The following is a 13338-nucleotide window of genomic DNA, read 5'->3' on the forward strand; positions in this document are numbered from 1 at the left end:
AGGACTAAAAGGAATATTATAAACAATGGTGCCAACAAATTAGAAAGCCTGGAGAAAACAAATTCCTTGGAAGATAGACACTACCAAAACTGACTGTAGAAGGAATAGACAATCTGAATAGACCAGTAACCAGAAAAAAAGAATCATTCAGCAATAAACTACCCACAAAGAAAAGCATAGGCCCAAAATGTTCATCAATCAGAAGGTAAAATATGGTTAAGATAACAATACTCCTCAAACTAATCTACAGATTCAACACAATCTCTAACTGAACCCCACCTGACTTCTTTATAACAAGAAGAATAGACAAGTTGGTTCTAAAATTCATCAAGAATGTCAAGCAATTTAGACTAGCCAAAACTTGAAGAAAAAAGTTACCGATTTTAAAACTTGGACCATTTGTTTTAAAATGCATAAGGTTATGTGAGTTTCACCTCAATAAATTATTTTAAAGAACAAAGTCAGGTAAGTGTTAATGAGAATGTGGAGAAATAAGGATGTTCACATACTATCTGTGGAACTGTAAAATGGTGTATTGACTTTGGAAAACATTCTGGCAGTTCCTCAGTTAAATGTGGAGTTTATCACATGACCCAGCAATATGCTCCAAGGTATATACAGAAGAGAAATGAAAAAATGTCCATGCAGAAACTTATATACACTTGTTCATTAGTGGCATTATTTATAATAGCCCTAAAGTAGAAATAATCTAAATGTCCCTCAACTGATAAATGGATAAACAAAATATCATATATTCATACAATGGAATATCATATTCTAAAACTGACTGTGGTGCTTGTCACACATATCTATGAATATACTAAAATCCACTGGGCTGTATATTTTAAATGGGTGAATTATTCGGTATGTGAATTTTACCTCAGTAAAGCTGTTAAAAGTGTTCTAAGAGTAAGGAAGTAGCATCTTTTTCCTTTTATATTCCTAATGATACTCACCTTTGCCATCACATAAATGGCACACATTAACAACTGGTCCAGATGTCTGTCCATCATAAGTTCAGGACACTGAATTATGGAGAATTCAAAGCAGGTCCAGATTTTTTTCCTCAGTTCATCTGAAATATCCAATTTAGCACAAAGATCCCGAAGGCGGACACCTGCTAAGTGATAAACCTAGTAGATAAACATAAATATTATATCTCAAACTTTATCTAACCCTTGTATTTCCCAAGATCTAGACCTAGTGAGGGTACGTGAAAAATTACCTTCCTAAAGAACAGCGATAAAGAGCTGGTCTTCCTGGGTCTGATACTGCTGCTGGCTAAAGGCAGGCCTTGTTTAAGCTGTCCACCTGGGGAAATCTGTTGAATGGCCACCTGGCCAGGGACCTGCAAGGTTGTTCCTGTCACCTGTTGAGAGCTTAAGCTTCCAGCCAGGGCCTGAGCACTGAGGGGCTGGATGGAGCCGGTCACAGCTTGCGCCTGCCCCCCAACATTGACTTGGACTGGGAAGAACGTTATTCCTCCATTCTCATTGGCAATACCTACAGTTAGTTTCAAAGGAAAAGAAAGCACAAAGAAAATGTTGATAATACCAGATTCTCCGGGCAGAGGGTTCCCATTTTTCCCCTCCCAACCCCCTTCCCACTCCACACTTGTCTCGTATCATCATTCCAGCCAAATCTCAGGTAATAAATGCCAGAGAAAGAAGTCAATATTCAACTCTGCCTTCCTTACCTTGTACAGGAATGGTCACTGTTTGTCCATTGTTGGCTGTGACGGTGGCTGTTGCCATGGTGACCAAGGTCTGTCCAGGAACTGGTGTGACAGATACGGCTTCCCCAGGCACATTCTGCGCGGGGACAGCATTGACCAGAGGCTGCGCGGGAATGCGCCCAGGGGTCCCTCCGTCAGTGGGGCTGTCGTTCTCCACAAATAGTCGCCTTCTGGTAGAACTGGCTGTTGGGGAGCTGTACCTATCATACAGTGTGGTTGGAGATGATATGCCTAGGGTCAGAAAAAAAGAAAAGATCGAACCATTTAACTCAAGGAGACAGATCTGACTGCCATCCAAGATATTATGCTCACAACTAAGTGTTTGAAATATGTTATAATTGAAAAACAAAAATTACAGGAGTCACATCATAGCTAAATTCAATGAATGAAAATTCAACTGAATACTATTAAGAGCATAATTTAAAGGAAGGATTTTTCTCTATTTGTCTCACACAGTTGCTTTTTTCACTACATCTTCTACTAAATCAAACTAGACTTTTCCCTCCACTACCATGAGGTCTTAATGATTTGGGGGCATTTTGATTATTTTTCTACTGTATTCAGTTTCTACCTAACACTCAGATAACACGATTTCACTGTAAAGCTACTACTTGATATGAAGACTTGACGGACTTGAAATTACTATGGTAACATTTGGGGTATTTACTCTCCATTTTATGCATTTTCATCATTGTTACTTTTTACACGTAGAAAGTTACTAAAATACAATGTTATTCAGTAAGAATGGACATATATGTTTTAGATTCAATTAAGCTTAGCTTATTATTCTTTAAACAACCTTACTGAGATACGATTCACATATATTTCACCCACTTAAATTGTACAATTCAATGGTTTGGGGTGTATTACATTACTATTTTTTTTAAAGTTGTGGTAAAATATATATAATTTGGCATTTTACCCATTTTTGAGTATACGATCTAGTGGTATCACATTCACAGAGGGTGTTGCTGGTAGCTCAGCTTGTAAAGAACCTGCCTGCAAAGCAGGAGACCCCCGTTTGATTCTTGGGTTGGGAAGGTTCACTGGAGCAGGGATAGGCTACCAACTCCAGGATTCTTGGACTTCCCTGGTGGCTCAGCTGGCAAAGAATCCGCCCACGATGGGGGAGACCTCAGTTCGATCCCTGGGTTGGGAACATCCCCTGGAGAAGGGAACAGCTGCCCACTCCAGTATTCTGGCCTGGAGAATGCCATGGACTGTATAGTCTATGGGGTTGCAAAGAGTTGGACACGACTAAGTGACTTTCACTTACTGTGCAGACCACCACTACCACCACATATTTCCCCAAAACTTTTTCAACATCCCAAACAGAAACTCTGTTAACCACTGTAGCTTCGTGTGTTGTTAAGTTTGAATCCATAGCAATCTGAATTTTTGAGAAGCATCCCTTTCTCTGTTCCATGTCCAGCTGTAAAAACTGCACATGAGTGGGTTTTAAGTATTAAAATATATGTAGGGAGGTCATAAGAGGATTGATAGTAGTTCTGATAGACTGTGGCTTAACATTTCAATTTCTTGATAATACAAAAGCAAACAAATTTACTAGATTGACATTTGGAACAAAGCTGCAGAGTTAAGAAGAATACATTAATTATGATCACTATCTCTGGATAAACAAAAAAAGTTCTCTTGTATAGCACAGGGAACTATATTTAATATCCTGTACTAAACTATAATAGAAAAGAATATGAAGAAAGAATATATTACATGTATAATTGAATCACTTTGCTAGATAGCAGAAATTAACACAATATTGTAAATCAACTTTATTTCAATAGTTTTTTTTAGTGTTTCAAATTATGATCATTATCATGTAAAACAGTAAAAGACCTCATGAAAATGGAAAAGTGCTAAGTACAAAAAATGAAGTTTAAAGTGGATAACAAGCAGAAAAAGTTAAGCCATTATGCCTACTCTTTAAAAAATGAGGAAATTTTCATACAGATCATTCATATTCATTGACTATGCACGGACACAGAGTGATTTCTGATTTTAAAACTGATCTTCTATAGCCAGTGCTTATCAATTACATTAAAAAGTTGATCTAGAAATAATATCTTTCTAATGGCATCTAACGATTGAGAACTCTCTGGATTTACAGAACTGCTTTTAAAAAAGTAGTTTTATCTGAAGTATGTGTTGCACTTGGCAACTGTTATAAAGAGCTGTCTAAAATGTAACCAGAGGAATAGCTTCGCTTTGCTGCACCTCAGGGACAGCAATGCTGTTACGTTAACCAGAGTAGCACTGCTCGGCTGACAAGAGGCAAAGCTAAACATGCCTGGGAATTCCCCGTGACCCGCGGTTGGGACTTGGAGATTTCACTGCCGGGGGCAATCCTTGGTCAGGGAACTAAGATCCTACAAGGAGCAAGGCATGGTCAAAAAAATAAAAAACCTGAACACACTCAGGCCATTCAGTCCTCTCACCTCACTGGCTCGTCTATACCTAATTACATCATAGACTCCATCTTTAAGAAACCTTTTTCTGTTTCTTCTGATTTTAACAGTAATTCATATTCATCTTAAAAACTTTATAGAAATCACCTGGAATTCTATTACCCAACAATAATCATTTTTTATGGTTTGGTTTTTCCATTTCAGCCCTTTTGTATGTTGATAGGAAAAAATATACTTAAAAAATAGGAATCACATTAATATATATAGCATTCTATCTATTTTAAAAGATACTTATACATTTTCTTGTGCTCTTTAACTGATCCACGTGCCACTATAATGCACAGATTATTTTCTTCTGTATATACCCTACTAACTTCACTTGGATGGAATTTAAATCCCCAAAATACTTGCCCTAATATTTTAAACTTACTTCTTCCAAGTCCTCCAATATCAGCACGAACTTCACTCACCCTTCTGGGAGTCAGAGGGGAGCCAGCAATACAAATGTCATCTGCTCTTTCCAGGTTCTGAGGTGGCATGACCTATTAAGTAAGAAATGTTTACACAAAATACCATGATTCAAAAAAGTTTTGTTTTTTTTAAAACATCAAAAAATAATAATCTAAGGCAAAAGGAAATTATCTTGGCTCATCAGTCCCTCTAAATAAAATCACCTATCTTTTTCAATTTCATACTGAAGTTAAAAAAAAAAATTCTGGGACTTTCTTGGTGGTGCAGTGGATAGGAATCTGCCTGCCAATACAGTGGACATGAGTTCGATCCCTGGTCCAGGAAGATCCCACATGCCCCCGAGCAATTACTGAAGCCCGTGCACCCTAGAGCCCATGCTCTGCAACAAGAGAAGTCACCCAATGAGAAGCCTGCACAGTGCGACTAGAGAGCAGCCCCTACTTGCAGCAGCCAGAGAAAGCCCACGTGCAATGAAGACCCAGCAACAGCCCAAAAAATAATAAGTAAAGCTTTAAAAAAATTCTGGCAGGTTTAAAAAATTCAAACCTAATAACTGGATACTAAATACAAATTAACCTTCATTACTCATTTGGAGAATTAGACAATCAACCATTTTAAAGTACAGAAACTTGATTAGGAAATCAAGACACAACACTGAATTCTCACTCTGTCACCAAGACCTTGGGGCGGTCACTACCCATTTGACTCTTGTTTCCTTGTAGACACAGAGGTGACTGTACCAGACTACACCCAGCTGCTGCCCTCCCACACTTATGAGCAAGATGCTAAGTTTAATTGTGGTCAGTGAAAGAGAATTATGAATAGGATAGATGGTGATATGCTTTTTGTCATAGAAAGATGTTAAGATACTTTCACAAACCTCTTCGCATGTGGGAACTCTGTTCTCATTGTCTCTAATTCTGTCCCAGAGCGGAGACTCTGGTTTCCATGCTAAATGATCCAAGATTTGTTCTTCAATCTGATTAAGGTGTTTTACCACCTCTCTACAAAGGCCATCTTCTGCTCTAATGAATACTTCTATCACCTGAAATGTTTAAAAATGTCTTGGTTTGTTTAGTAATAACTTTTAACAAGAAAATTATTCAAGTGGAAAAGCAAAATGGGCAAACATATTTCAATATTTTTAACATTTATAGAAACAGAAGTCAATTTATGAAAAATTATAAGGTTAAAGAATATTATTTTGAAACAGCTGCTCTTCATTTCATTACCTTAATAAATAATTATTTAAACTGCAGGTATGAACCATCTAAAATCTTTTGTAAGGTAATACATTTCAAAAATCTTTAAATTAAAAAACATGCTCTATTGAGATTAAGAAACATGACTCAAAATGTGATATTTAAAAACTGAGCAGTCTATGCCACTATAAAAATTAGTTTTAACTAGTGTATGAGAATTAAGATAAATTTATATACTAAATCAATATCAAAAGGGAAACCAAATTAGTGCTGTGTACCTCTATATAACATGTGAAAAGTTCTTTTCTGAAAGACACTTTCATTTAATTGTCATAAAATTAAAAAGAAGGTTGCTATCATGATTAGCTAGTGATAATTTGCTATTTATAAACTTTCTTACCTTATAAAAAGAAAGTATTCTAAAGACTATCAGATAAATGGAGGAATCATATGAAACTTATATACAAAATAGGTCTATACACATTAAAAGAATTTATATAGTTCTTAAGACTCTTATTTCTTCTCTGCTCCCCATTTAGAGTGGCAATTATTAAATATGTAATTAAAAACAGAAGAAATGTACTTCCATATTAAAATGGATTAGATGACTAAGTACAAGATGTTACTCTCTTCTATAATTTCCTCATCAGTATCAGATTTTCAAAAATACCTTGTAAAAATGATAAAGTGGCACATCGAATATTTCAGTAATAAATGGAAAATTCCCAGGAGGCTTGTAAGAAAAAGTGACGACCTCAAGGCAGCATGCCAAGAGTGATCTGTGGAATGCATCTTGTTCCAGAATGCCCTATAAAAAAAGCAAAGTTTCAACATGTAGGAACATTTTTATACTCTTCTGTATGTCTCAAAATTTAAAACAGAAAAATTGTCCTGAAACAGCCTTTTAAGTTTCTACAACCACACACTACTTTACTGAAGTTCAGGTGATTCACATGTTACAGCAGCCTCAGGAGTACAGTGTCATGACTCAGTACTTTTGCAGATTATGCTCTACAGATAAATTATTATGAGGCAGTGGCTGTAATGCACTGTGCTATACAGTATATCCTGTTGCTTATCTGTTTTGTATATAGCAGTTAGTACAGTTAATCCCACAGTCCTAACTTATCCTTTCCTCCTTCCCTCTCCCCGTGGTAAGCACACGTCTGTTTTCTGTATCAGTGAGTCTGTTTCTGTTTTGCATACTTTTAAGATTACATATGTAAGTGACATTATTTCACTTAGTATTCTCTAGGTCCATCCACACCATGCAAATGGCAGAATTTCATTCTGTTTTATGGCTAACATTCCATTGTATACACAGCCATATTTTTATACAGAATAAAAGCAGTGTAGATAGTTATAAGGAGTCAGAACCATTATGTGTCAATTTTACAGTTTTCACTAAAATGTTATTTAAAGTTAATTTATTTTAAAATTATTTTTATTGAGGTCATTAAAAGTAAGCATTACTTCCACAATCTAGAAAAATTACCTTAGTCACAGATCAATGGTTAAATATTTATGTTAAATTCCTATATAGTCAATACTCAATTTATTCTATACAAGGCTTGAATTAAAACTCCATGTTATTTAAAAACCTCAATTAAAGTTAAGTCTGAATGTGTTAACCTTGACTGCAGAGTCTTATTGCCCACAGAAACTCTAAGTGATAACACATAGCCTACTGCAATGAGAAACACTAAGTGGGCAACTGGAGATGAGAGGCTCAGAACACAAGTTTCCTTAGATGACAATCTTATTCCTTCAAAGTCATATATTATTTTTTTCAATAATGGCTGTTTTCTTGGTGGGTTGGGCTGAAAGGGAACTACATTTTATTGTGCTGCTCAGGACATCGGTTATTTACTCACAGATAAATCCATGTCTCCCAGTCTTTTTTGTTCCTGCTCAATAACAGATTCTAATACTTTATAGTAAAGCATCTCTGCAAAACGAAAATGTTTGCTGGCAATATCTGAATAAATAATAAAAAAAAAACCACAAAAATCACATGCAAAGAACATAAGTATTATGGAAAATGAGGGTCTATCCCATCCCCTACCCACAGAATACCATTTAAAAACCAACCCCAACACTTCATATATTTGTATGTACTTCCCAGAGCTACTATTTCAACTGTCCCTAAAATTCCTTAACATTTTCTTCATAGTAACATGAAATTTTTCTAAAATTGGAAATAAAATTTGTACATAAAAACTGTAATAGCATTCCATCAAGATCACACTTTTTTTCTTTTTTTAAATTCCAAATGGAGCAGCTCTATGCTAAGAAGTATGTAATTGGCTTGCTACTGCACTCCTATTTGGTACTTATACTTCACGACATCAAACAACTCCAAGAACAGGCCTGGGCAGGTAACAGTTATATCTTCTGTCCTTGTTCTTATGAGGAATCACTATAGTTCTATACTTAATATCCAGTCTACAAATGAAAATTAAAGATTTTTTTAAGTGCCAGAAGTCCAACATAATAAAGATTATCAATCTAAAATTTCTCTCTTATTTGAGATTAGCCTAGAAATCAGTTGGTTGACAGAAAAGTTGGATATCCGTATTGTGGCCCTCAGACTAGAGTCAAATCTTTTCTACATATTTCTGACTCAGTTTCCAAGAAAGAAATCCAGATTAATGTTAACATTAATAGTTAAATTTCAAAAATGAAAACAATATGGATAATATTAAGCCTTACCTCTAGCACAGTTACTGCTATCCTCCTCTGACTGGGAATGCTGAGAATATATCTCATACATTTCCTTCAATCTGTTGGCAATAGCCTGGGTTGGATCTCTAGAACATGACCTAAAAAAAGAAGAAGAAATTATCTTATTTAAGTGTCTTACCAAGTCACAAAGTGATAAACTGTTTACAACTCTGGAATTTCAGAGTAATTTTAACCTGTAAATATCAAATACTTTGAGCAGAAACTGTACATGTCCCAATTAATCCAGGCAATCCCATACTTCCTTATCAAAGCTGTTAGAATTACCATTTGAATGAAAAATATTTATTCCATGGAGCAACTCTGACCGGTGCCCATTTGGTGAGCGAGACTGGCCCCCACCTACCCTACACATCTGCAATCACTGTTGACAAACAAAATTGCCCTCAACTCTTTCCCCAGATAGCAGCACAACTCTTATTAAGGACTCCTGGAAGAAAACAGAATGAAGGGTTATATAATCTATACTACAACAAAGTCATAGAAATCATTACTGGCATTCTACATTTTTTCCTCCAAAATGAAGTTTATTTCATTGATTTTTCTATTTTTACTTGAAAGGCACTGTATGTTCAATTCAGAAGCATAATATAAATGATCACCATGTGGGCTTTTGTAATAACTATGTTTTTATCTTGATCATAAACATATATATTCATTGTAGAAATGTAGCAAGTTTAGAAAATTATAAAGGAAATAAAAATCAATTATAGTCCTGATACTAATGGCTACTGAATATCACATGTAAGCAGAATTTTATTTATGAATACACACAGAGGTTACAAAACCAGGACTCTCTGGTTCTACCTAGTATCTACTGGCAATATTTAACCCCACTAATGGTATCTAAGATTAAAGAAGCTGCTACACCTAGTTAGAGACTGCAAAGAGATGTGGAAGACACAGAGGTTGACAGTCTTCCAAAATGTATTTATAAAATGCTTCTGATTTCTAGGTAAACAAGATTCATCTGAGAAATATGACTTAGGAAGAGGTCAGACAGAAAAAGCCTATTGGGTGTCAATCACAATCGAGTTTATGAATAAAGTAGACTTCATTTTTAAAAATGTACAGGAAAAGTGATCAGCCTTGGTATTTAATATGTGTGGCTATGAGTGGGAAATTACTGTATGTTTATATAGGGCTTTCTTATACTATACTGCCAGAAATTTTATGGCCTCCCACAGGGTCTATGTCATTAAATCATAAATGTTTAGGAATAGGAGCAGTCTTTGAGGTAATTTTGTCAAGTAAATTTGCTAAAAATTATGCACAGGTAATGAAATTCAGTCTATTGTGTTTTTCACTAAAGTTCCCTGATATTCTTACTAGTTATCAGACAGATCAAAGGAACTAAAGGCAGCTGACTTCCTTTTTAGGCTAAGGGTGTTTTATAGAACTTAGAAAAGTTACAGTGGTTTTACATTGGCTGTGAATCTAACTGGCTATCTTTTCAAATGTGACCCACCCTTCAGAAATTTGCTCAGATTCAATCCTCATTCTGAAGTCCTTTGACAGATGCCCATCTTTACTGATCCTTCTTTCCTTGAAATCTTAAGATAGAATAATTGATAACAGATAGTTTAGTGTTTCATTCTACAGTATGTAGTGTTATCAGTTACTGTCTCCTGAACTATGTTTAAAAAAATCTGAGAGCTATGAACTGAGTGTCCCTGGCTGCTCCCCTCCCTACTCCCGCCTCAATTCCATGTACTGAAATCTAATCCCCAAGGTGACAATGTACAGAGGTGGGGCATTTAGGAGGTGATTAGGTCATGAGGGGGGCAGTCCTCATGAATGGGATTAGAGCCCCTATAAAGCAAACCCAAGCGAGCTCCCTTCTTCCTTCTGCTACATGAGGACACAGCAAAAAGACAGCTGTCTACGAACCAGGAAGCAGTCCTCACCCGACACTGACTGTTAGCACCTTGATCTTGGACTTCCAGCCTTCAAAACTGTTAGAAATTAATGTCTGTTGTCTCTAAGCCACCAATACTCAGCCTACCATATTCTGCTATAGCAGCCCAAATGGACTAAGATACTGAGAAAAAAGGATCATTTTCTATTCATACCTTCTATGTCCTCTAAGGCCTAGAACAGAACTGAGCATAACACTGATATAAAATTTTCAATGGGTGAATTAAGGCACATATGGCAAAATATTAAAATAAAAACTTGAGAGACAGTCAACAACCAAATCTTAGAAGGCAAGAAGGGCTCCAACTAACCTCAGGACCTGTTCCAGCTTCTCACTCGGGGCGTTCCGGAGGCCCGTGAGCATGGTGTGAAGGCGACTCAAGCTGTGTGTAGCTGCAGAAACTGGAGTTACACAAGGGCTGTTGTCCTTAATGTACCTCACACCGGTAAGAGGTGTGGAGACTCTAAGTGCTTTAGACTAAAGGGGGGAAAGGAACATTATTTTAGGTCAAAGAGACTGTCAATCACTTCATAAACGGGAATTCAAGCCAATCAAACTTTATATTATTCATAAATATTAGTGATTCAAATGTCACCACTTTCTTGGAATTTAAATATAACACCACTAAGGGACATCATTATCCATGTGAAATTGTGTTAAAGGACAATCTATACTTTAGCCAACCAAGAAGTTTGTCTCTTAAAAGTTAAATATTTATGGGAATTCTCCCAGCAGTCCTGTGGTTAGGGCTCTGAACTTTCACTGCCAAGGGCTGTGGTTCAATCACTGGTTGGGAACTAAGATCCCACAAGCCTCACCATGTGGCACAGACAAAAAAAAAAGTTAATGTTTAAAATAAAGAATAGTTCCCTAATATTCCTCCTTCAAAACTTAACTTGAAAGCAAAAAGAAGCATGAAAATATTAAGGCTATCTCTGACAAACATAATTTCATAACTCCATCTATTGTTATTTTTGTAATTATTCAAAGACTCACAAAGAAAGCTGAAAATTAAATCCAGCCCAAATGAAATCCATGATTTCACAAAAGCCCATCTGAATAATCCAATCTGCTTCACAGAGAGGATAAAGCAAACCTTCCTAGATGTAGAACACAACCTGATGCAGAAGAGCCTTCTTTAGTCTTCTTGTCCCTCCTTTAGTTTCTAGAATCTATCATAGGTTTTCCCCCCTCAAGCAGACAGATCTTCAGAGAAATAAGTTCAAGTGAAATTCTTAAACACAAAAATGAAAAAGATACAACTTGATGCCAAAAAATTTAAGCATGAATACATAGTCTAATAAAATATCTTTTTCTATATTTCCAACAAACTCTGAAAGGTTAAGATGGCTTAAGAGTTTTTTAATACTCAAGACGGACTATGTTTCCCTATGTAGTAAATGTATTTATTCCAGAGACAGTTGTAAAAACACCAACCAAAAATTTTACCTGGCAACAGAACTGTTCGAGTTCCACGAGATACAGAAAAACACAGAAATGCACTATACAGAAATAAGTCTATACGCTTTCTCTGTGACTTAAGAGTAGAGCCAAGACTTCCACTCTGCTTCAAAGAAGTTAATTCTATAATTCTTTTAGGTCATTAAGATGATCTAGGTAGATTAACTACATTCAGAAGATTTCCCCCTGTACCTAACAGCTTTTTTTTCCTGGCTTCGTCAGTTCTTAGTTGCCGCACTTGGGATCTTGGCTGCCATGTGCAGGTTCTTTAGTTGCAGCATTGGGATCAGACCTGGGCCCCCCGCATTGGGAGCACCGAGTCTCAACCACTGGGCCACCAGCGGAGTCCCTGGACAGCTTTTCTTGCAGCCACCGTCTTCCCTGTATATGACCCGGTGCCTTCCTGGGAGGAGCAGCATCAGCAGCCAGCAGCATCTCACCACGGTGCCTACAGGCAGCAGTGCTTCCACAAAGGAAATGAGGTAAGACAACCACAAACAACTTCCTGCCCACAGTCCTCAAGGTCGGCATGGGGCTTCTTGGTAGCCCCGTTTAAGTTCTTAGCTTAAAACTTCCTGTGCATTCTGATCAAGAAGAGTCTTTAACTCCTTAGACCTCTTTTATTGCCTGTCAACTCATACTATTAGGTAACGTCTCCTAATTCCATGACTTTAAAAGCCATCTGTATCCTAATGACTCTTATGTGTATGTGTGTGTGAAGTCCTTACATATGGGCTTCACAGGTGGTGCTAGAGGTAAAGAACCCAATATAGGAGACATAAGAGATGCTGCTTTGATCTTGGATCGGGAAGATTCCCTGGAGGAGGGCATGGCAACTCACTCCAGTCTTCCTGCCTGGACAGAGGAGCCTGGCAAGCTACAGGCCGTGGGGTCGCAAAGAGTCAGACACACCTGAGCGCACACACACAGGTACTTATATATATAGCCTTTACATTTGCTGTGAACTCTTGTCTTATATCTCTCTCTTTATTAAAGATTTATTTATCTGTTTTTTTTTTGGCTGCACTGGGTCATTGTTGCTGCGTGCAGGCTTTCTCTAGTTGCAGCAAGTGGGGGCTGCTCTTTGTTGCGATGCTCAGGCTTCCCATTGCGGTGGTCTCTCTTGTTGTGAGCACAGGCTGTATGCATGCTGGCTCAGTAGTTACAGCTCATGGGCTTAGTTGCTTAGTTCTCAGCATGTGGAATCTTTCCAGGCCAGGGACTGAATCTGTGTCCCCTACATTGGCAGGTAGATTCTTAACCACTGGACCAACAGGGAAGCCCTAGTCTTGTGTATCTCTTAACTGGCTACTCAGCTCCTCTACTAGAATGTCTAAAAGACATCTCACATTGAACATGCTCATGACTGTAACTCTTGATTTTCAC

At 37.1% G+C, this 13338-nt stretch overlaps 1 protein-coding gene across 1 annotated transcript in view; it reads right to left on the reverse strand.

The window, feature by feature from the left end:
* RBL2 (RB transcriptional corepressor like 2) overlaps window positions 1–13338 on the reverse strand; it is a 43894-nt gene that overhangs the window by 11378 nt on the left and 19178 nt on the right. The window contains exons 9-17 of the mRNA XM_043435144.1: window positions 10802–10968; window positions 8544–8653; window positions 7706–7809; window positions 6502–6639; window positions 5510–5674; window positions 4589–4700; window positions 1697–1966; window positions 1226–1503; window positions 957–1133 (exon numbers count right to left, since the gene is read on the reverse strand). Of these exons, the coding sequence (XP_043291079.1) occupies window positions 957–1133; window positions 1226–1503; window positions 1697–1966; window positions 4589–4700; window positions 5510–5674; window positions 6502–6639; window positions 7706–7809; window positions 8544–8653; window positions 10802–10968 (1521 nt within the window). The remainder of the gene's footprint in view (window positions 1–956; window positions 1134–1225; window positions 1504–1696; window positions 1967–4588; window positions 4701–5509; window positions 5675–6501; window positions 6640–7705; window positions 7810–8543; window positions 8654–10801; window positions 10969–13338) is intronic.

Source organism: Cervus canadensis, chromosome 18 (assembly GCF_019320065.1).
Source record: "Cervus canadensis isolate Bull #8, Minnesota chromosome 18, ASM1932006v1, whole genome shotgun sequence".
In the NCBI taxonomy this organism is placed as follows: Eukaryota; Metazoa; Chordata; class Mammalia; order Artiodactyla; family Cervidae; genus Cervus; species Cervus canadensis.